This window comes from Rhyacophila brunnea, unplaced genomic scaffold, assembly GCF_057557595.1.
Source record: "Rhyacophila brunnea isolate RB1 unplaced genomic scaffold, BYU_Rbru_1.0 scaffold_4, whole genome shotgun sequence".
In the NCBI taxonomy this organism is placed as follows: Eukaryota; Metazoa; Arthropoda; class Insecta; order Trichoptera; family Rhyacophilidae; genus Rhyacophila; species Rhyacophila brunnea.
The window spans coordinates 42945724-42970283 of NW_028233068.1; the positions used below are offsets into that span (position 1 = coordinate 42945724).

Below are 24560 nucleotides of genomic sequence, written 5' to 3' on the forward strand. Positions count from 1 at the left end.
ATAAAGTAATAAACCCAACATGATTCCCAACCATAGCAGGAACTCCATCAGTCGTTACCGATAGTAGTTTATGAATAGGAAATCCAGTACGATTAATATTTGACTTAAATGCATTAAATATATCTTCTCTTTTGGATCGTTCCTCCGGTAAAACTGTTAATAATTCTTCTGAAGCAAACATGTCTTTAAAAACCAATCAAATAAAAACGCATAGTTGTGCAATATCCGTGTAATCTACTGACTCGTCAAATTGCAAGGATAGGAATTTACATTATTTATTTTATTAATGTTTTCCTGTAGAATTTCTTCCAAGTTCTCAGCAATTGTGTTCTTCGCATGAGTGTATTTCTTGATAATGATATGTTAGGGAAGAGATAAGAACTAGCGGATTTTAAGAGCTGGAACATCGAGTAGTTTTGACTCGTTTGAACAAGAAATAGTACAATATTATTATTATGTCCGCGATCGACCAAAAATACCTTCGACGCACTGGCCATCCCTGATATAAGACATTAAAATAATGATATTTCCATTTTGCGAATATTTTTATATTCGAGGGGAGGGATAGTTTTGGGTCGACACCCGGGCGACAACTACATTTGGCGCATGCAATTTGTATTCTTAGTTCAATGACAACAAATAAGTATGATTGACATAGTTTAACATGCACTATTTACGTTGGGTCTTAACAGCCTGCCTCCACCCTTCGCCACTGCTATCAAGAGAACAGGAGTTTAATATTGGTGCCGCCATTATAAGGATTCCGCAATCTCCATACTGTCAAAAATCCTAAATTATTCACCAAAAATAAGTGCAGTGTGCCCAGATTGCTGGTAATTTTAATAGTAAGTGAAAATTGTGAAAGAGAAATTTCATCCTGGAATAGCCGCATTATGGAAACTACGTTCCTTATAATTATGGTAAAAAATAATGTTTTATTGTAATGAAAATGACCTACGGTGGAAATAAAATAGTGTTGAATATAATTTAAAAAAATAGTTTTTGATTATGTGTTGTTTATTCATTTATTGATTGTTTAGTACTTTTGTCTGTTATACTTAATGTTGAAAATTCACTGTTTTTTATTTTAAGGGGGAGAGGCATGCCAGCAGAGAACCTAGCGGAAAAATACGAAGCTTGCAATTTGAGACTTTTTTTAATAATTTACAATTTCAACTGTATTAATTAATCAATATGTATCTGAAAACATTAAAAAGATTTTTAATTTTTTTTTAATTTATAGATAAACTTACAATTGTTAAAAAATTTAATAAAATGTGAAACTTATTATTACATTATATTTTATGGTCATATTTATTAAAATTTTGTTTATGAAATTTTCAATTTTTTGTCGTTTAGATTTTTGACTAATTCATCATTTTAATAATTTTTATATTTATTTTAAAAAACATCGATTTTTATAAAAATATAAATGTGTATAACTTGAAATCCTTTTTACTTATTTATATTAATAATAAATATGACCATAAAATATAATGTAATAATAAGATGTGACCCTGCAACGAATTCAAATTTTTTTACAATAATTGTAAGTTTATCTTTAAATTAAAAAAAAAAATAAAAATCTTTTCAATGTTTTATTATTAATTAATTAATACAGTTGAAATTGTTAATTATCCAAAAAAAATCTCAAAATCTTCGAATTTTTCCGCTAGGTTCTCTCCCGGGGTGCCTCTCCACCACAATTTTAGGAGTTTTATATTTATTATATTCATACTAAAAAAATCGAGAACCCTTGTATTTTTGGTTCAATTGTCGGTTGCCATACATTTTTTAAATACACATAACAGTTATTAATTTAACCTATACTATTTAAATTTGTTAATGGTAACTGAACACAAGTGAATTTATTATTTATCGGTAGTATTGCTACAAGTTTTGTATTGTGTAAGGGGTGCATATTTTGTTACTGTTCCACTTTCATATAAGTGCCATTGTTGGATACAAAAAATAATAATTTGGTTTATCTATATCTTTTCAGTTCAGATTGCATGAAATTTACAGGTCTCAGTGGTCCTTTTTGCATGATTTTGACACTTCACCATTTAGATTAGAACCGAGAATAAAGTGTTTACAATCGGATTTCAGTATCAGAACAGAATTAAAACTGCTGTGAATATAGACATTGACGGAGATGTGTATTAATTGTGCATATGTCAAATGTCAATAAACCCTCTCTGGATCAAATCTAAATGCAATAACAAAATTGATATCACAATGGTGCAGGCTAGCGCTTACAGTTAGGAATGAAATAAAAACAAAAAATAATGTAACTATCTTTTATTTCTCATTTAGCCACAAATGAATAATAATGATGTATTCATGTACTCTTCTGCAACATCTTCTTGGCTACGTGAAGGAAGGCGCTATTGTCGACTAAATGGGAGGAACTTGTTAGTTTATAATGGAAGTGCGGTTAAAAATGGGAGGAGCATGTTAGTTCACAGTTTTAACACATAGCCAAAAAGATGTTGTCGTACAATAGGAACAGGAGGTTGACCATTTCGTTTATTTATATATTTACAATTTCGTGAGTCCTTGACACCATATTCTTTAGGTACCTGAAAAAGAATAATGATTTTTATACAATATTAAAACATAACCACAATTTATGCTAATATATGTACCCCTGAAACATTTATCATCCCAGACGATACAAAGCCTGTCATCACAGGAATTAAAAATCCATCTGTTTTTTCACATATTTCTCAATGTACCCCCTCCCCCCCCCCCCCTCCTCCCGCTTCTGTTATGTTGCATACTATAAACGACATCCTGCACACAGCACTGATAGACTTGTTGGCTAAAATATTGATTTGAATATGTACAGTCAATGGCTTGTTATGGCTATACATATTTGTTTTTTAATGTCAGGAAGCAATTTATAAATTACAATTATCATGAAGACGAATACCCACCTTGAATCGTCTTTATTCTTTGATGGAGCATGACATCTTTGATGTTAATCCGCTGACGCCGGCTTTGCAAGTACATTCCATCTCAGTTGTAGTAGCAGCAGTCATCGAATTAACAATACTTTGAGCTATCTGCTTCAAAACATTGGCGTGCCTCTTGGAGTCCATTTTTTCAAATTGTTTGGATGAGTATACGTTGCCATTTGTCTGCAATTAATAAAATAAAATCAAACATGTCACTTAATTATATTGGTATTCTTAGTTCAATAGATCAAAAAAGTCCTCGCTAGTCATGATACGATATTGATAGTCTTATTTAGTACATTCACAAAACCGATTAATAATATAATTATGTGAAGCCAGTCACCATAGACCAAAACTTTGAAGCCAAATTTGATTTATTATTTCATGACAGTTAGGCCACAAAACACAAAGTGTGCCAAGTGACGCATACTATGACACAGACCTAACTATTGAAAATAACATATTCTTTAACACAACATGTTTAAGTTTTTCCTATATTTCTCCGCATATGAAAATTGTTTTTTCTTACGGCCACATCAAGAAGGTATTAACACATTTTCAGTCTTATAATATAAATTAAGTGCAATTTAGATAGTTTTAAATGATTCGGTTTCGTCTTACCTCTAGAGCGATATTTATGCAAGGGTCGTCACGATAATTGAGGAAAGCGTCGTCCCGCTTCCACTTCTTCTCTCCGTCAATGAACACTTCTTTGGTGTTGAATCCTGAAAGCAAACAACATGTTCCAATAATATCCACCATTAACAATACTTTCTTTTAGATTCTAGAAGATTTCATTTCTATTATTTTATTAATGGTTTGGTAGTGTTTATATACACATATTTTTGGTTTTCAATTCAGTTTATAATCCAATGTGAACCTCAGTCACCTCACGAGGAGGTTTCCTAACAGATTTTTTTTATGAGAAATGGACGTAGGTCTCTTGCCCAACACATTGAAAAACAATATGCGAATTTGCCAGACCTGGGATTCCAACCCAAGACCCATGACTTCTTAAGAAGACAAGAAATCACTCATCCATTGCGGGTCTGGTATTAACCATACTACATGTATATATTTGAAAGATTCCAGTGAATTTTTGATACATTGTTTCATTGACTGATTAAGAGTAAATTAATATGTTTGCTTCCAAATGGTGCATATGGGATTCCACCATATGCATATGGGAGATGAGAGGTTATATTAAGACATTTTTTGGGCCCTTGCACTGTATCAAACACACATTGAAAAACCAAATGCGTTTCTTTGCTGAGCAGTGATCTCTAGCCCGCGACCCTCGGCTTTATAGACAGCCGTTTTACTAACCGGGCCACTGTCGGTTCAGTAACTGAGGTAATATGTAATCATATGTGTTATGAATAAAATATTAATCTTTTCATACCAATGGTACTTCTTGGTTCTTTGATATCTTGAACATCAAAATCTTCTAATCGAGTGATCAGATGTGTCTGCACGCCTTCCCTTTTCAATTCATCGATTGCTTCGTCCTTTTCCATCTGAAAGAGTTAAAAAGAATTTATAATTAATTAATGACAATATCGTTGGTTAGTTCAATAGCTATTCTGTTAATTTTTGTAAAAGTCAAAGTGTGTTTGTTTGATTTACTTTTCTACTCGGTTCCAACCGACATGTATATACTATAAAATAATTACAAGATAAAAAGAACTTTTTATATACAATGTTTTTAAATTTTCTGTTGAATCATATAAACTTGACTTGGACTAGCTTAAATGATCAAAAAAAATGTACTTGGTTGAAATACTGAATAATGCAATGTCACTTCATATTGATTTCCATAGTAACGCACATATATATTATTTATTACTTATAATAATAATTTAGTTGCTAGGACCCCCTAGTAACCAAATATTTTGTTATGTGGTGGTGAATAAGCTGCAAGTATTAATGGGTAAAAGGTGATTATTATTGCTTCTCATGTAGGAAAAGTGTTGTAATAGTAGGTTAGTATATTATGATTTGTGATTCTCAATACTTCAATACTCTCAATAAAAGTATCTAGTATTTTTTTGAAGTTATACTTCTTTTGGCACGTTTGGGAAATCAGATCAGAGTGTATTTTTGGCGTGTGACATGTAACACATATTTTATTTTTTCACACGAAAAAAAATGCACTTGATTGGATTCAAACCATTGATTGTTCGGTTATCAGCCGAACGCACTACCTTTACGCCACAGTATGATACTGCAATCGTGACGATTATAGAGTATAATATTATAGTTTAGAATTGTGCCGTTGCCTAGGCAGCAAATTTATTATTGTCGGCCATTTGCAATTCCTTACGTAAACAAACGATTAAATGTCAGAGTGACAGTTGGTACTTTACAAATAAAAACGAGAAAACATTATATAATTTAGTAACATAAGTTAAAGTGTATAGAAATAAACCAACGGTGTTCCAATAAGCGGTCCTTTTTCTTGAGTGTGTAATTTAACAAGATAATTAAGATAATTAAGAGCTAGTCAAAAAATCTAGTTTATCACAAGTTTTGTTTTTGTTTTGATACGCCAAAGAAGTATAACTTCTAACGCGCGTAGAGAAGTACACACACCGTTTTTTTTTTTAATATCGTGATAAATATTTAATATTATTACATTTATATTTTTGTACTTGCCAATGATTGAGCATAATAAAATATCAAGTCTTGACCAGAATTTAGAGTAGGTATTTTAATTTAATATTTAGGAATTTTGGGTAATGCGGGTTTTTGTCTGGATCCAAAAGTATTTGTATCATCATCGATGTACTAAGCATTATAAAGATTGTTGTCACTTAACAATCATTTCATTTGATTTTTATAGAACATTTTAGTTTGTCGTATGTATTATAATGCAGAAGTGCCGTAGCTTTCTTCCCCAAGAAGTCAAGTATGTCAGCAAGCTATTGTACACAATCATACAATGTTATGTACCAACGTTAAATTTATGAAATAATTCTTTAAATTAATGTGATATTATTATTATTTTACTTACGTCAGCCAAAAATCCTGAAGGGCATATCTTCGATTGAACCAAGATGACTGATTTCATGGCATTCGGCCTAAATTGTACAATATCACGGCCGAGGGAGAACAGTTTTGTATCAAGGAAACCTAAATAAAGAAATACATTATTAATTAGAGTAACGATTATTTAGATTGAATTGATTGCATATAATTAAATAGTGTAATTAAACCTTACCAGATGGTCGGAAACAAAAATGCATTAAACAAAAACCCTTAAATATTTTTTTATGTGTCTTATTATAATGAACAATGATTAACGATTGACGACATGAAGTGTCACCATTGGTGGTGGTGAAATTAGCACTTACCGAATGTTTCACGCAGCCACTCAAGCCGTGTCGACAACATCTTGGTGTACTCATCGACGTTTATGTCATTGGTGTGTACCAAAGGTTTCCACATCTCTGATCGTTCTTCATCGGTGAAGTGAATCTTTGACGCCAAGTTAACTGATGAGATAGAAATGCAATAGATATTAAGTATTTTTTTTGTAAAGGTAGAGCAATCAATCATTTGGGAGAATTAATTGAAAATGCGATTTAATTGTTGTTTAAAAACAATTGGAAATAAATTTTGATACAACTAAATGGTATTGCTACTATCCAAACTGGACAGTGATATAATTAATAACTTGTTTTGTGATGTGTATTTGAGAAAAATAGGTTGTGTTTAAAAGTTAAGAATACAATTTCGATGTTGACCGCATAATTTCATTTTGAATCTATCCTTACACACAAGTATACTTACAATTGTTGATTTTTGATTCATAGAGAGTCGACGAATAGTCAATTGGGTTTAAACCGACCAAGTATACTTTGACATCGTCGATTTCTTTGGCTTTCAATTCCTTCAACACCTCGGTCATCAGTGGAGCCACCATATCTGTGTACACTTTCTCATTTGTCTAAAAGAAGAATTTTTTACAAATATATTCTTGGCTACACGTAAATATTTTAAAATGTAGCCACATAATACTAATGCACGCAAGATTAAAATGGTATCATTTAAAACAGTGCACAACCTATTAGAAAGAAGGGCTAATTTATCCAATTTCTAAATTTTCAAGGGCCGCAGTAGGTGAAAGTGTTGAAAAATAGTGATATCTAGATACGACATACATTTTATTATTTTAAATTTAATAGATACATATCAGCTACGCCAATCACTCTCCACTCTATATTACGTACATTTATGTATTTGCATGATAGAACTTGGCATAGGAAATTAAAATTTTGTCATATTTAATGAAACATTTGGGGATCAAGTACTTGTTATTTTAGTGCATCACTGATTTAAAACAATACTAGTTATCGAAAAGTTTATGAATCACTTCAGAGATTTGTAAAAACTGCTAGTTAATTTCGTCGCAATTCGATAGGAGACACGTAGCTTAGTTGGTAGGCACATTGGCGTGAATCCGGTGGGCGAGTGTTCATATCCCGCTGGATGTCGTTTTTTTTCAAAAAGATTTTTTCTAATGGTTGTATATATTATCTCTGAGGTGTTTTCAAATTATATATGTTCAATAATGAAAGTTACATTCTCAAAACTTGTGAATTATTCGTTGAATAAAAAAAATAGTTTATGTTTGCGAGTGGTAAATTTTACTCGCATGTAGTTTAAAATACATTATTGTATGTTCGTCCTCTTTTGTTCTCCTACATTTTGGGCTTGTTTCAGAGGCCAATTTTAATAGATAATGTATTTAAGTGTACTGATATGAATGAATGATGTATGCATATGAATGCGAACATCACTCTGTGTGTGTCAGCTGCGACGACCAGAGATATCAAATTAGATATTGGATTTAGCTGAAAGTACCGGAAGCCATGACATTTTAAAATATAGTCCATCTCTCCAATAATTTTGTCAGGGTTACTTTGAATGTCGGAAAGAAGGAGGGAGAACAGACGGTGATAATTCAAAGATTTAATAACAGAAATGTAGTGCAATTCTGAGAAAAATAATACAATACAATTCAATTCATTTCTGATATTTTTGATAGTTACTTCCCGATTAAATAGTTAAGTTCTACCTTAATTGTTTCGATGACTAAAATGATGTCTGTTTGATTGTTTGGTTGGTTGACTAAAATTTCAATTTCGTCGCTGGTCTTGACAGTACCGCCATTGAAATTGCACTCAATGCATTCTTGGGGAACCTGAACGGGGAAGAGATAACCCAGGCACGCCTGGGAGTATGTCTTTGCAAGCAAGCATGCTCCAGCTTGTGCCTCTTCAGGTGATGAAACTTCTCTAGCCTCTATTTTGCATGCGTGCCTGGAGAAAAATAAAATTAACATATTACTGTCAAAGTCAATTTAATGTTAGAATCATGAGAGGAGAATTCAAAAATCCTGTCCCATAAAAATAATTCCACAAAAACTGTATTCTCAAGTACTGAATGATTAACTTTGAACAAAAAATGTCAACGGAAAATCTGGACCCTTGATAAATTATATATCAGGAAACCCTCCCACCCATTTATAAAATCTCAATATAATTAGAGTAAACACTTTTGCAGAATGGGTCAAAGGTATCTGCTGAAAATCTATAATAATAACCCTTATTCCAATGAAGGTAAAGTTCGTTTTTAACAACATACCGTATATCCGGAAACTTGTACGTATGCAGTTCGCCGTATCACACTTCACCGTGAAATGTTTTATCGTAAATATATGGCCGTATATTAAAAACCGTCCAACCTCTTTGGATCGTATAGCACTGACATAAAATTCATGTCTAAATAAAAAACGGTTCTTGTCGGTTTACACTTTACAGAAAGCCAGAAACAAACAAAATTTTATATAGCTGATATACTGGATTATTTGTTAGGTTAGGTTAGATTATGTTAGTTTAAGTTTCATTCTCGAATTCATGAATTTTGTCATAATCAGCTCTGAAAACTGAATTCATGTTCATAGTAAATCTAATAAAATTGGGGATTGTATAGTATACGGTCATGTCTTTCCGATATGAAAGCTCACAGCGAACTGTACCACGGTGAAATGTTTTACGTACAATTTACATATAACCACTGTATATAATTTCACAATAACATTTTGTTGTTGACGCGTTATCAGAATATGGCAACAATTCTGTAGAGACATGAATGCAGATTTTCTATAAAGACACATATTGCGATGTGAGCTAATGATTTCTCAATTTTGTGATGAATTTCAATTTGTTTAAATTCAACGAATTTCAAAATTTCGGAAAAAAAATTCTATAACAAACAATACAAAAAGATTCTTGTAATAAATTGATTTTCATATTCATTGCTTACTTATAAATCTCACGGTCCACCACAAGGTTGCCATCAGCAAGTACTGACTCTCCCTCAAACAAATCTGTACAATATTGTAAGGCGGTATACATTCCGAAGTACTTATAATCAAATTCAGAATATTCCACTAAGGGGTTTTCACTTGCACACCCTGCATTTAGGGCGTAAGATACTCCGAAATTATAATAGGAAGATGTAACCTAAAAATGAAAATACATACAATATTATATAGGTTACCAATTGTAAACACAATAATACATTTGTAAAGTAGATGATCCAAACTGGTTTTAATCAAAACGCTTAAAAAATGGTTTCTAAACTAACTGAAAACTGGGTAATTTTCCACAATTAACCGACCAAATTAGGTATTTTTACATACAAAAAAATAGAATTATGTGAAAAGCACATCAACGCAGCATGGCATAAAAACACCCTCACCTGGGAATAAACTGTTAATCCTTATTAATATTACTGGAAGCTAGTCAACTGATAAAACCCCTTTTGTTTTGTGTCCTTCTATTTTCTATTCAAATATTATTCTGTACATGCCACAGAACAGATTGATAAGATAGAAATACAAACACCAATCACACATAGACTAAGAGTTTGACGGCAGTTTCGGTTAAAGACAGAAAGAAAGAAAGAGGAAAGGCATGACGGACAAATCATCGAATTATTAATCTAATATAAGGACAAGGCAATAAGTTCCAGAAAATCCAAACCCCCTGAACGTCCTCAAATATTACTAATATTGAATGTTGTGTTTACGTGACAAATTAAAACGCATATTTATAATACAGATGTAAATATTGAAATTAATGTATTATTATATTATTACTATTAATTCTATCGACCGAAGGTACTTGATGGAATTTGAAATTAAATTCTAATGGATTTAGTTTTGAAGATGCCGAAATGCGAAACCCGGGTCACAAAAAACGTAATGTATTATTATTCTTTAACACGAGTTTAAGTTTATCCCATATTTCTCCAAACTCGAGAGTCAGTCTTACGACTACACCTGAAAGGTGTTCTCTGGTGTATACATAATAATATTATATCATATGATACCTACAGTTTTTAAATAATAATTATATTTTGCATACATAATGTAGGTATGTACCTTTTTAATATTTTAATATTATATTTACAAAGGTAGATTCAATTATTTTTTAAAGAGGTTCATTTTCCACCTGTTTTGTAATGAAACTAAATTTTAATTTTAACCAAAACTATGTAGATACCCACCTAATAAGAGTTATTATTTCTATATAATATACCATACAAGTTTTTTAACAATATTTTTTGACATTATTTGCATCAAAAATATTTAAACATACAACAATCTTTTTAAAATCTGACAGTTTAAACCGGTTAACCGGTTAGTTCTTCATAAAAAACCCATTAACCAAGCAGTATTCCCCCCCTCCCCCCCATAAATGGATGCTCTATTGGTAAGATTTGGAATCCGATGTAGAAGTAGTGTTTGTGATTTAATTTGACTTATTTGATTAACATTAAAATATTTTAGTAAATTTGTAAAGTAATACTTCACGCAGTATAATACGTAGTTTGAAAAAAGACTGACAGATGACCCTCTGTCGAACTGGGTATGAAATTTAAATTCAGAGGTTTCACTCCTGAATCCGGCCAGCTGCAGAGGTTAATAACAATGTCTGAACATTCACCCATGCTCCATTTTTTGTTTGGAAGCAAAGAGGAATGTGTCATACTCCTTTCTGTAATTATGTTTAATGTGTTTTTTATTATATGCGTTTTGTTTCTCCTGAAAGGTTAAATTTCTGTAAATATAAATAGGTTCATTGGGAGCCCGACCCTGTAAGAGTTGCTTGTTACTGATCACACAACCTTCACTAAATGAAATCTCGTTGGGTGGCACTCTGCCTAGTGGAAGAAAACCCGGAGTCGTAAGGTTACGCTGTATATCAAAATTGTTGTTTTTAATAAATTAAAAACATTTGAATAACACAGATTATTCCTCAACAATCAGCATTAGGTATGAAAGTATTTTTGTTTTACCGTTCCGTTGGGTAGCCTGTAGTCATCGAATGGTTCATTATTTCCATCTCCAAGGAGTCCTCGAAGTTTTCCATAGTAATAACCGGACACTTTGAAAGAGCACATCTGTAATATTCGAAACATGTTACCAATAAATTTAATCTCAACATTATTAAAATAGTAAAAGAAATAATCCTGTCAACTGCTGCAATTGAATAGGTATAAGACATATTGTTTAACTATTTTTGATATGGAAAATACATTGTACTTACACTGAGGTCTTCTGTGCATTCTACTGAAGCACCATATTTTGTCTTGAGAACAAACGTATTGATTTTCTTGACAGCTACGTCTAAGTCAGCAGTCCTCACAGGATATGTATTTTCTTGTCCATTTACCATCAGCTGTAACAAAATAAATGTTATTATATGAAAAATATGGTCATTGAACATATATATTGGTATAGTTCATCAAATCTATTATTTCGCATAGATTGGTTGCTGACTTATCATTATAATAGTCACTGGATCCTTGCAGACCTCCTAAAATAAGGACTTTTCATTGACTTGACTTGACATCGCAAGAAGACTAAATAAATGGATTCTAATCAGATACCCCGTGTTTACACGTGCATGGAGTTGCTGCTGATGACATCATGATATGTCAAATAGTGCTATAAAATGACAAAATCGCGTCTCGCTTACTCTTGAAAAATGAGATTGGCGAGACAGTCATCACTTTTACATGTAAACAGTTATTATCACGTTAGTTTGAAATGCACACTATTGCTGCAAGTAAATCCATGCACGTGTACAGGCGCTATAAAGCTGAGTTATAATGATTTGTTTTCTGTTGTCCAACTTTCAGCAGTTGATAAAAATTTAACTGCACACTGAATAGGAACCGTCTGACAGTTTAATTTAAGTCAAATATACGAGACATACATATTATTATTCCATTAACATTTATGTACCTAGCTAGTGTTTATACATAATTTTACTTAACACATCAGAAACATAAATAGGTAACTACATATTAGAATTTTTTTTAAATTCTGTTTACATCGAGCGAGACTTAAACCCGTTGAATCAGGAGCATTTGCTGTTTGTTCTCCCAAGGTGCAGAACTTGGCAATGCCAATTGAGAGGGCAATACAGGGATGGATTTACACTTCAAGGGGCCTTGGGCTAAAGCATATTAGGGGGCCCAAAAACGCAAGTCATCAATACGTACTTTTAAAAAATGTTTTTTTTTGGATTTTTCTGGCTCCAGGGCCCCTAACAATTCGGGGGACCTGGGCTATAGTCCCTTTAGTCCTATGGCAAATCCGGGCTTGGGCAATAACTACATAATATGTTCAATCAACCCGCTTTACATGTTGATATATTCCACTTACGTGAGCTGAGTTTAGGTGGAAGTTTTTAAGTCTATAAGTTATTATTTATTATTTGTGACATGTCGTGAATGCTTTTGATTTGTAATTTGTCATGTTCATTATATTATGTAAAATAAATAAATTGGAATTTGAATTTGAACTAATAAACATCGCATTCCGGGTGCTGTTTACTAATTATATCAATGAACGAATACCATGGAAATGGCATACCAATCTATTCGTCAAATGCTCATGCACAAAAGAACTGAATACAGCTTCTGCACATCAATAGCTTTGGCTACTTCTTTACATTTGCAATTTTACCAAATTTGTTGAAAAAAGCTTCAAATGTTTCAATTTTTGTCTTGTAACAGTGAGTTGATCAACATATTGTTGATGTAGGTAGCCGGGGTTTTGAATGAAGACCTTATACTGCTAGTTTGATTCTTGACCAATTAGTCGTACTAATCCACATGCGAGTAGGATCTGATTAGTAAGACATACTTGTCCCAATATTATAATGCTGTGTGTTTGTTAGGTTGTTACCTTTCCTTCATTGTTGACTTGTAGTGTGTATCCGTGCTTGTCAACCAGGGTGACTGATTTGGTTTTGTTATTCTTTATGTCCATAACAATGGTGAAGTTTCCATCGACAGCGTCTTGGGCAAGCACAAACTCGCAGTTACCAGGGAAGCGGACGTAGTGTTCGTCAAATGTGAAAATGTGTCTGCCGCCGCTAGTATAGCCTCTTACTGGAAAGTGACAGGTTAAACTAGGTCAGTTACCGAAAAACAAATCATATTATTACTTATTGCATTCATGGTTTTAATTATTGTGCCAAGGACTTTTTGTATAAAAACTTTTCATATGGAAATATTTCCCATCAATGGGTTACGCCACATCAGTGAAGCATTCATAGGTTAGATTACATTTGAAGAGTATCATGAACAGAAATTTCTGATATACAATGCAAATTTTAATAAAAGGAGGTGACACTCTAGAAAATAGATTCATACCTACAAATAATATTTTACTAATTAAATATATTTATTTTGTGTCAAACTCAGAAGTCAATCAGAAATTAATCATGTGGTCAGTGAATCGATGCAAAAGGTATGTAGTCAAGTTTGGTAAAGTGTTTGAAAGATAAAAAAAGCTATAAATTGTAACTTCTTTTAACTAACACTACATCATACTACAAGGGTACCAATTGCAGCAATGAAACAATAACTGAAACTTGCTTTAGGTTGAGAAAATCACATATATGAATTGTCACTTCACTGAGATCGAACCCGGAACCCCTGGTGTGATAAGCCAGTGCCCTCCGCACTGGACTACAAAGGCTTCCTATTATCATACAAAAAGACACATTAGTCGTTTCCCCTAGATTTTTATGCTGCAGGTGCATATTTTACATTTATAAAATAATTTTGTCAAGAAATAAATATTTTTGTTTATGGGATTCAGAATGTTTACTAAATGTTTAGGGTCGCGCTTTACCTTAAAAAGAAAATCCCGGAGTGCAAACCTTATATGCTCCGCCGTCCCCACTACGTCACTGATTATAATATTGTTCAGTATTTTCATTGCAAGGATAATTTTTCAATAGTGACATCTTTTCATTGGCTAAAAAATTCAGCCTATCATAATATAAGAGAAAGAAGTAATAGGTATCTACTTTGATTTAATAAACAAAAATCGATTGCCAAAGTAGCTTGATTTGGAGGAGCGCTGATGAGTGGGTATTAAAAGTGGCCAATAGTTAAAATTTGTCGCAATTAGTATGTCACTGCGTAGCATAGAGGTAATGCACGGATGGGGCGTAAACCCGGGAGATGCAGGGTTCGATTCCCTGCCAGGGTGGCTTACTTTTTTCAAAAAAGATTTTTTCTATTGGTTATAATATATTCTCTCAGAACGTGTTTTTCAAAATTATGTATGTTCAATAAGAGAAAGAGTTAACGGATCTTCTTTACAACTGTAAGATTTCAACATCTTGTCACTATAATTTTGCAGTCACATTACTCACTTTTATATGAATGGAGATTCAAATTTAAATTTGTTTATTTTTACATATAGTGAACTTAACAAATTATAAATTTAAGATGTTCACGACATGACATTTAAAAAAACAAAGAAATAGTATTAAAATAGTATAAAGAGTAAATAGGTACCAAAATATAAAGTGCATACATGGAAGTACACCCGATCCTCTTTTTGCACGGTTTCGAAATAACACGGTTTAAAAAAAGTACCATTTATTTTTTATTATTTTTTATTTACACTGATTTTTTTGCTTATCTATGTATGTACATATTTATCAAAAATTTGCATTGCAATGGACCGCACGCACGCCACTGGTGCATACATATGTTGTCACCGGATGCCACCCAGACATACATACGTACATACATGGCGCCACTAGTCAGTCACTTCGGGTTCGATACGAGAGACACACGCCACGTGTTTTGGCGTCAGTGTCATTAAATATTTCCAGCGATGATGGTGATTTTTCGCCAGCGAAAAACAGCAGCAAACGGGCACATTTATTGTCAAGTAGCGACACTGAATGAATATATTTCTCAATGCTAAATTTAATTTAAATCGAAAACTATGTATTTTTATGCATAAATAATAAATAAATTTGATTTATGTTTGAGTTCAAGAATTTCACATTTTGAGTTGATTTTAAGTAATGGAACCTATCTACCATTTTTGTATGGGCACCTTATCTTTTTTTACACGGTTTTGTTTTGCACGGTAGTCTTTGGAACGTATCCCCCATGCAAAAAGAGTATCAGGTGTACACTGAATAAGCTAAGTGGACCCTATTTTTAAGATTTTATTATTAATATAATATATATATATTACAAGATTACGAGATGATATTATACTGTAATATTAATACAAAAAGCTTACGTTTATATGGCCGGAAAGTGTCTTCGGGGTGGTAAACGGGTCTGATGGCTCGGAAAATGTCAGTGGAATCGTCATCTAAAGCACGGTCTACAAGAGGCTCTGCTTTTTTGTAAGTTTTTACAACTGTTGAATTTGATGACTGTAAATAGGCATCATTATAAATATCATCATCATCATTTAGTTTGGACCTCAGTGGGTGGCTCCTTATCATATTGGGTTTGACTACAGCAAGAGGGAGCCTTATGAAATTTTAATATTAAAACACTTGATAGCATTTCCAGAAATTAACAGATTAATTGGCTGGCATTATGCAAAAGGGAACCAGTCCACAAAATCGAAAAAATCAAGTTGAGTATGGAATCATGTGATGTTACCTAATATGTGAATAATTACGATTCAAATCAACATTCAAAAGCTATTTGACAATTCATATCTTATGTATTGTGTTATTAAGAAACCTATCATTTCAGGATAGCATGTTTCTCATGGCGCCCGCGTATGATGAGTTACATAATGCCATTTAAAGTTAAAACTACACGGATTTGGCAACTCCATCAGTTAGGCATACTTAAAAATAGTAATTTACTTTCTGTGAACCTAAAATTGTGTTGAAATTTAATTGGAACATTTTAAGTTTTTGACAGATGCACTTGATACAAACTTGATAAAACAACAGATTACAAATCACTTTTATATATTTGGGTCTGTCTAGTATAGAATGTTCTCTTCAATGTCTTCGTATTAAGCCGCATTTAGACCATGCGAGCGAATGTTTGTTCTTCCCCACTCCAGCGAAATTCTCTTGACTTAAATGCTTTTTATTGAGCGAGCATAAGAATTTCGCTGGAATGGGGGAAGAACAAACATACGCTCGCTTAGTCTAAATGGGGTTTTTAATGAGGTACTATTAGAATATTGTTATCGAATTTTTAATTGACCACTTATAAATAAAACAATGTCATAAAACTCCATAATATGTAGAGGTATATAAATCGTAAAGAATTTGGTAGCTTAAGCCATGCGAACTCACATCGTCATCGTCGAATAGGAAGTCCCAATCCCAATCCCAATCCTCTTTCAGACCGAGTTCATCATCAACACTATTGAGCATTGCGAGTACCAGATTTTCCGTTTTGTTGCGCACATCGTCAAACCTTTCCTTTGTCACTTCAGGAGAGTGGTTCACTTTGCCCTAAAATATCCCAACAGGAAAATAATTACTGCAAATATTTTTTAAGGAAATTATATATTTAATGCTATTTACAGTAATGTGTTTTACAACTGCTCATTGGCATAATGATTTTATAGTTTGTCAATAGGTACCAATAGCAATGTTCTTGAAACCGATTCTAAATGCATCATCACTCACATTTAAAACTAAACTGATAACAATGACGTTTAGATGCATTATATAATTTATTGTTTGATGTTTCATTAAATTGCATGGACTTCAAATTTGTATTTAGATATTAAGGAAGCATTTGTCAAAATTATCATTAATAATTATTCAATTTCTCACATGTAGATTCTCACCAGTAGTTAGTTAAACATATATGCTTACCTTTTCCTGAGACCGAACTATAGCATTGTATAAATCTTTCCATTCTTCCTTGGGCAGAATATCTTCGAAAAGTACGCCAATGTAGTCCAGAAGTTTATGAAGATTTTCAGAGGAGAGCAATTGGAGCTAAAAAAAATATTTGAAAAACACAAATACATTATTAATTATAAATATATATTATGTAGATGTAGGTAGGTGCTGTGTTTAAATATGCAAATAGGCGCATTTGGAATAAAGATACCCATTACACAAAGTCAAATAGTCATCATTTTGTTTATTGATTATCGTCATGCTAAACGAATTTGTACAATCTTTTGTTTGTTTATTTTACGTTTCTTACCATGTTGTATTGTGGCTCACTTCATTTTGATTTTTCATTTATTTGGGTTCTGTATGCAAGCATTGGTAGCACACATTGGTTGAACACTTTCAACTTTAGATACAAAGGAAGGACAAATTTTCAATCGGATGTCTGAATCCACTACATTCTACTTTACTTCTGAAAGCAATTTAGTCACAATGTCATAGGCAAAGTGCAGATGACCGAGATATCAACAGCTAATGGGGATTCCTCATTCCTCAGCCAGTTACCTGAATACGATTTTAACAGTTAAATGACTATGAAAAATCTATATGCTTACTGTTTCATCGACTGGAGCCACAACAAGTATATTAAACAAGTCGTCGGTGAATTTGGAGACGAATTCTTCTACTTCATCAGCTGCTTTCATGACACCTGGAAATGATGACAAACATTGCAATCTGAACTGTCAATCATGTACGCCTTCCAGATATTTACTATGGTATGAACGATGTGACGGAGAAGACAACGCGATCCAAATAATGCACTTGTAAAAATTGAATCCTAGAGCAGTTTAGAATAGCAGATAATGACAATGGTAAATTAAAAGATACATTTCCACATCCAGTTTTGTTTCTTCCACAATAAAAAAATAACTAATGACTTCCCTTCCAGTGCTAATTTTAAGGCTTGTGGTATAATACGTACTCCTGTAGAATTGGGCAAGAGATTCGCCAATCTGTATGAAGTGAGGTGTGTGACGTTCGAGGGTGTTGCTGACAAATGATATAAAGTCAAGGCACAGGTCCACCAGAGGCTCAACGGCATTTGCGGAGACTTCCAAGGCCCGCTCGTATGATTTCACCAACATTGGGTACAAATTGAATCTCGATTCCAGGATCACAAACATGTCTGCTAGCTGATCTGTCTTCGTGTATACCGCATACAAGTTGTCAAGAAGAATATAGATGAGTTTCATTACTGCATCACTGTTGAACAAAAAAAATATGTTATCATTACAAGAATGTTTATGATTTGATTACCTGTGTTTCGACTTGTGTAAAAGTTTGTTTATTCCTGTTTTATACATACAGTATCAAACTAGTATTCTTTCAGTGATTTGATTGCATATTATGGCCCATATAGCTGAAAATCTGTTATCCGTGGGGTGAGATTGTTTATAATTTCATCTTCAGTGTAGCATAAGTTAGCCAGCGAGTGATATTCTGTGGCAAAGTTGCAATTACTTTTCAGTAAGATGATTAGTGAACATTATATCCGTGTAAAGCGCGAATATGTTTAGGAATTGTTAGGAATGTTTCTAAATTTTAGTTTTTTGAGAATTCACAAGCATTTTACTAAAATTTAAAATCATCATCAAGTTGCAAATTGTCACTTCTGTAATACGATGACAAAACATGATATGTCCGTTTTTATAAATAATTGTTCAGGAGGGTAATTTTAAAATTCGATTGTCATACAAAAATGGACATATCACATATTGACACAGCTCTTTCTCGCAACTTAATAGATCTAGACATACCATTTTTTGATACTTGTAGATCTGACTGAGACGAGTCTAAACGTATATACATAACTCAATTTTTCAAAAAACGGACATATCATGTTTTGCTATCTTACAGATATATGATCTTTTCGCTTAGCTGGGTCAAAATAAATAAATTCAATACGTTTATTCAATTTATGAAAGAAAAAGAATTCAAAAACATGTACAACTGCCTTGTATAAAAAGTTGTAACATTTTTTTTTTTTGACATTGAATTGGACTCCATGAACTTCTGTGTATATATCTGTGGGCGAAAGGAAGAGGGCGATAAGTCTTAAAAATCTAAAAATGAGTTGAAGATGGCAAATGAACCATAATACACATATGCAAAAATTAGAAAAAATAAGTCAAATCAACACCTCTGAATCAAAAATTCAAATTTATTTATTTTTTACATACCATGTCCATTAAAAATTACAAATTTAAGACACACAGCAACATTTAAGTTCCCATACGAAACGGTCTAAAAATTAATCTTCTTTTGGCTGTCCTGAAAAGTAGCGATTAAAGACTTAACGCCTTCTTCCTTTCACACACAGATATGTCATTATTATTTTCATAGCAATGTATGCAGTTTGACATGTACATGGTTTAAATGTTACTAATAAACATAACCCTTAAATGCATACTGTTCTACGTATAGCACAAACTTAGTTTCAGTTTTTTGAACAAAAGATAAATCGATTTTACCATACAGTTTAGATCCAAAGAATCGTTATTTCAATTTTGCCGACAGTGATGTCACTGTAATTTATGGTGGTTGGATATAATTTGGACGGAGATGATATATATTATGTATGAACCAGATTTTGACAGTTATTTTTTACCACAAAAATATTAAGATTTTAAATAAGAAAAAAATATTACTGGATTCTATAAGGTGGATTGATTGATTATTTTTATGATACGAGGGTGGGTCAATAATTCCTTAGAAAAAAGCATTAAAACAGGTTTTATTTTTGTATTTTTTTTTATTTCTCAACATAATTTCCTTGGAGCTCAATACACTTGGTTAGACGTTTCTCAATTTTTTTTAAACCGTCAGAAAAATAAGTTTTCGGAAGGTCCTCAAAATAAGCATTTGTCCGATCGATGACTTCTTCATTTGAAAAAAAACGTTGTCCACTTAGCCATTTTTTTAAGTTTGGGAAAAGGAAAAAGTCACTGGGGGCTAAATCTGGCGAATACGGTGGGTGGTCGACCAATTCGAACTTCAATTCTTCAATTTTAGCCATTGATCGTAAACATGTGTGAACACGGGCATTGTCCTGATGAAAGAGGATTTTTTTCTTGTTTAAATGAGGCCGTTTTTCTTCAATTTTGTTTTTAGCTGGTCCAATAAAGATGCATAGTAATCCCCTGTTATTGTTTTTCCTTTTTCCAAATAGTCAACGAAAATAATTTCACGTGCATCCCAAAATACAGTAGCCATAACCTTACCAGCTGATTTTACGGTTTTCGCCTTCTTTGGACATGGTTTGCCTTCGCAATCCACTGCTTTGACTGTTCTTTCGTCTCGGGAGTATAGTGGTGTATCCATGTTTCATCTACAGTCACAAAGCGACGAAAAAATTCATCCGGATTGCGTTGCATGAGCGACAACAGGGCTTTAGAGGCCACCACCCTACTGCGTTTATTGTCGACTGTGAGCAAACGCGGCACCCATCTTGCAGAAATATTTTTCATGCCCAATTTGTCATGTAAAATAGAAATGACGCTACCTTTTGAGATCCCTGTAACCTCAATTATCTCACTCAACTTTAATCTTCGGTCACTTAACACCATATCGTGGATTTTATTGATCATTTCTGGTGTAGTCACCTCTACAGGACGTCCTGAGCGTGGTTCATCCTTTGTTGATGTACGACCACGTTTAAATTCATTTAACCAGTTATAAATAGTTGCAAGTGAAGGAGCAGATATGCCGTGAACTAAATCCAACTCATTTTTTATTTCCTTTGCTGTTAACCCTTTTATATTAAAATGTTTAATAACAACTCTAAACTCAATTTTCTCCATTTTCCATTTTTCCATTTTCCACAAGCAAATTTTTTTTTTAAATGTACGAGAAACACACAACAACCCGACCAATCTGATTGAAACTTTGCAGCATACTGAATCGGTAGTGCCGCTGCATGAGAACAAACAGCTTGCAGTACTAGTCGCGCCACCTGTCGGCTTTTCTAAGGACTTATTGACCCACCCTCGTAATATAATTATTGTTAAAAATAATTTCAACATAAAATAAATTAAGCATTTTTATAGTACAAAGTGTTTTTTGATGAAAATATAATATAGAAAAAACATAAAATTTTTTCTTAATTATTTTTCCTGTAATCCATACCTATCCGTTAAAGAAATATGTACCATTTCCTCATTTACAGAATGTTGAAAATAGTTATATTATAATATGTAGAATTTTAACATTGAAGCAGATGTACCCAGCTCGGTGACCTAAGCATTTTGGTAACTTTAATGAACATTTTCATTTAGATAAATTATTATTAGGAATATTGGATGTCTGTGGTACTACTGTAAATAAATAGATACGGTACGGTGTCTTACGCCTGAATCTCGAGCAATAGCAGGAAGTCATCAGCCTTGATTTCCTCGTGGATGACTCTCAGTTCTTTGAACATGTAGTTGGACAGTCCATGTTCAGGAATCGATTTCTTCAGATTTTCCATCAGCTTGGATTCGGCCTTGTTCCAGATTTCAACATATTTTTTTTCAAACTCCTCCGATCGTTTCTCAATCTCTCCCGCGGCTAAGTGAAGGGAATCCTAAAATTGACAAAGCATTGATGAAATGTTGGAAAAGAAGACACCTCAATTTCATAATTAATTTATTGCTTGGCTTCGACGACTAACCATCAGAATACGGATGTATTTGCAGATTAAACAACATATTATATATTGTAAACCATGTAAATGCCATGAATATATGTGTATTATCAAACATCTATGTATAAGATTCTTGCACTAATAATACATGATTTCATAAATCAAGTCACACAAACCTCGTAAATAAAATTAGAACTTAGTTTCACAAAATTGTTTCTTGATTCATGTATGTACGTCTATTTATTTAGCCACAAAAATTCAGAAGTAAAAATAAGACTCCATCTCCGAATCTGACCCCAATTCCAATGCATACTTAAGCAATTTAAAAAAAAAATGTCATATTCATAAAAAGCCTGGATAATATCGCTGGCAAGATCCTAATAGGATCATATGGGCCTCCACAGAGTGAAGGTTTGTATTAACAGATTTTGTTTTTACGAGAAATGGATGTCAGTCACTTGCTCAACCTATTAGGTCTATACTCTGACTTATACACAAATTGAAAAACAATATGTGTACTTGCCAGACCCAGGATTCGAACCTAGGACCCATGACGCTATAAGCCGACGCTTAATGATGTATGTAATTTTGTGGTTATTCAACTGATTATTCCAAATATTTATAGTTTTTTGGCCCTTACTATGTAATCTTTAGGCTACATATTATGCATAATAATAATGTTATGGTTCCGGTGTCTGATTAATCAATTTCTCATAGTTACAGCTACTTTCAATGCGTCAACATGTTCGTAGGTTTTCATTTTTCGATTGAGGTCAAGACAGAATAACTATGGCAAATAAATGTGAAATTGAAAAATCAGCTTTTTAAATATGACACGATGAACCATTAATAAATACACCACGCAAGTTTGTACTACAATGTTTTTGGACACTTACCAAATACATTTTCATATGTTTTTCGTTTGACTCATTGATAGAGACTGGTTCCCCACCATCCTTTGGCACCATATATGCCATCTTAGCGAGAGAATAGTTGTTGTATGTCGAAGAGATTTCCATGTTTCCATTTCGATTGAATGACCCATGAAGTGACACGATTTCCGAAGGCCCTGGAATTACAAATAAATTCAAACTTTAGAAGAGATCAGCATTTTTTCAAAGCGTTTTTCATGTCCCCTAGCCATGTATTATAATATTGAATGAAGATACAATTATTGATTAGTTAGCCCTTTGGCCAACACAGATATTCACAGAAGATGTGACTGAAATTTAAATTACCAACCAGTAACTTGCGTGGCACTGCTTGTATTTCCATGGGAGTTCGCTCACGCCGTGACTAGTTTCAAAACAGTTTGCAATGATTCAGTGATTTGTCACTAGCAGGTCGAATGCTAGTTGCGTCGCCAGGCTCCTATTAAAAATCTTAACAGTATTGCCTCTAATAAAAATATCAGTGGATTCAATGAAAATTCATACTTTCTTCTTTTTCTCGACAAAACTTCAGTAGATATCACAAAATTTAAAAAAAAAACATTTGAATGTCAGTGAACAATTTTTAAATATAAAATTTGTGGCAAAAATTTGTGGTGACAGTTTGTGATTTCAATCGTTTCAATCGCTAAAAATTACTGCCATAGGCATTTTGGGTAAAAACGACAAGCAATAAACTTTAAATATTATGTTGGATTCATCATCAACTGGCCTAGCCAAAAATAGAAAATGTTTACATTTTGGGATCAATTTGACCACAAGCATACACAAAAACCTTTTTCTAGAAAATATATACAATATAATATGATTTATAACCACATTCGGTAACATGACAATCATTTGAGTTTGTAGTGCTCTCTCTACAGCAGATAATTGAATTACATTGTTTTAAACAGAAGTCTAGCCTTACAATAATCACAACAAATCTCGCGTGTCACAGTGGAATAATTTAACCTTGAACATGCGCTAGTGCAAAAAATTAGGCAGTCCTAATATTATGATTAATGTTACGGTTTTTTTTTATGGACAGTATTTGCATCAAGCCTGTGATATCGCTTTTTCTCATTCGGCGCCTGTTCAACTATGTCTACCTGTTATATGTACACGATTATGATTAAATTTTCAGAAGTGATATTTTAACTTTTGAAGTTTAACTGAATAACCGAAAAAGAGATGCTTTATAAGGTTTCTTAATAACACAATAGATTAAACAATATTGGATTCATATCTAACTAAAGTGTATTGTATTTGCATATGATCAATATTTGTAAATTGTCAAAAATACTATAAGTTAATGGGAAAAAATAGATTGGATACTAACGTCCAAGGTCTGTATTTATTTTGAATGTGAGGCCATCATCAGTATTGAAGGAAGCGTCAGCAGAGTATTTCATGTCCTCGAAGAGGACGAGTTTCAAGTTGCACTTGGTGTATCCGGTATCGATGTCTTCGCTGACAATATTTTCCATATCGATCACACAGCCAACTGGTGTTTGTACCTATACATATACATGAAATAAAAAATTCTATTAAATTGGTAGATATTGGTATTTTAATAAATTAATTATCTGAGATTTTCACAGTTGTTTGTTATCAAAATAGGTTTATGGGCTCTCACCTTCCAAAAATCTATTATGAAAATTAATTACAATTTAAAATCTGTACGTTAGAGGATAAACCGCGGAAGTCCACTTTTTACCGTTTCTGAGTTAAATATGCAGAAAATTTTATTTTA

General features: G+C 32.8%; 1 protein-coding gene across 3 annotated transcripts in view; it reads right to left on the reverse strand.

The window, feature by feature from the left end:
* Positions 1 to 2286: 2286 nt before the first annotated feature.
* LOC147067394 (apolipophorins-like) overlaps positions 2287 to 24560 on the reverse strand; it is an 83401-nt gene continuing 61127 nt past the window's right edge. For all 3 annotated transcript variants that reach the window (XM_085954392.1, XM_085954391.1, XM_085954390.1), the window contains exons 41-60: positions 24147 to 24324; positions 22772 to 22944; positions 21598 to 21815; positions 18174 to 18454; positions 17806 to 17900; positions 17165 to 17290; positions 16634 to 16795; positions 15604 to 15742; positions 13231 to 13436; positions 11582 to 11713; positions 11331 to 11435; positions 9291 to 9490; positions 8041 to 8284; positions 6753 to 6909; positions 6314 to 6454; positions 5974 to 6092; positions 4363 to 4477; positions 3582 to 3685; positions 2940 to 3143; positions 2287 to 2582 (exon numbers count right to left, since the gene is read on the reverse strand). In XM_085954392.1, the coding sequence (XP_085810518.1) occupies positions 2952 to 3143; positions 3582 to 3685; positions 4363 to 4477; positions 5974 to 6092; positions 6314 to 6454; positions 6753 to 6909; positions 8041 to 8284; positions 9291 to 9490; positions 11331 to 11435; positions 11582 to 11713; positions 13231 to 13436; positions 15604 to 15742; positions 16634 to 16795; positions 17165 to 17290; positions 17806 to 17900; positions 18174 to 18454; positions 21598 to 21815; positions 22772 to 22944; positions 24147 to 24324 (3087 nt within the window). In that variant the 3' untranslated portion in view covers positions 2287 to 2582; positions 2940 to 2951. The remainder of the gene's footprint in view (positions 2583 to 2939; positions 3144 to 3581; positions 3686 to 4362; positions 4478 to 5973; positions 6093 to 6313; positions 6455 to 6752; positions 6910 to 8040; positions 8285 to 9290; positions 9491 to 11330; positions 11436 to 11581; positions 11714 to 13230; positions 13437 to 15603; positions 15743 to 16633; positions 16796 to 17164; positions 17291 to 17805; positions 17901 to 18173; positions 18455 to 21597; positions 21816 to 22771; positions 22945 to 24146; positions 24325 to 24560) is intronic.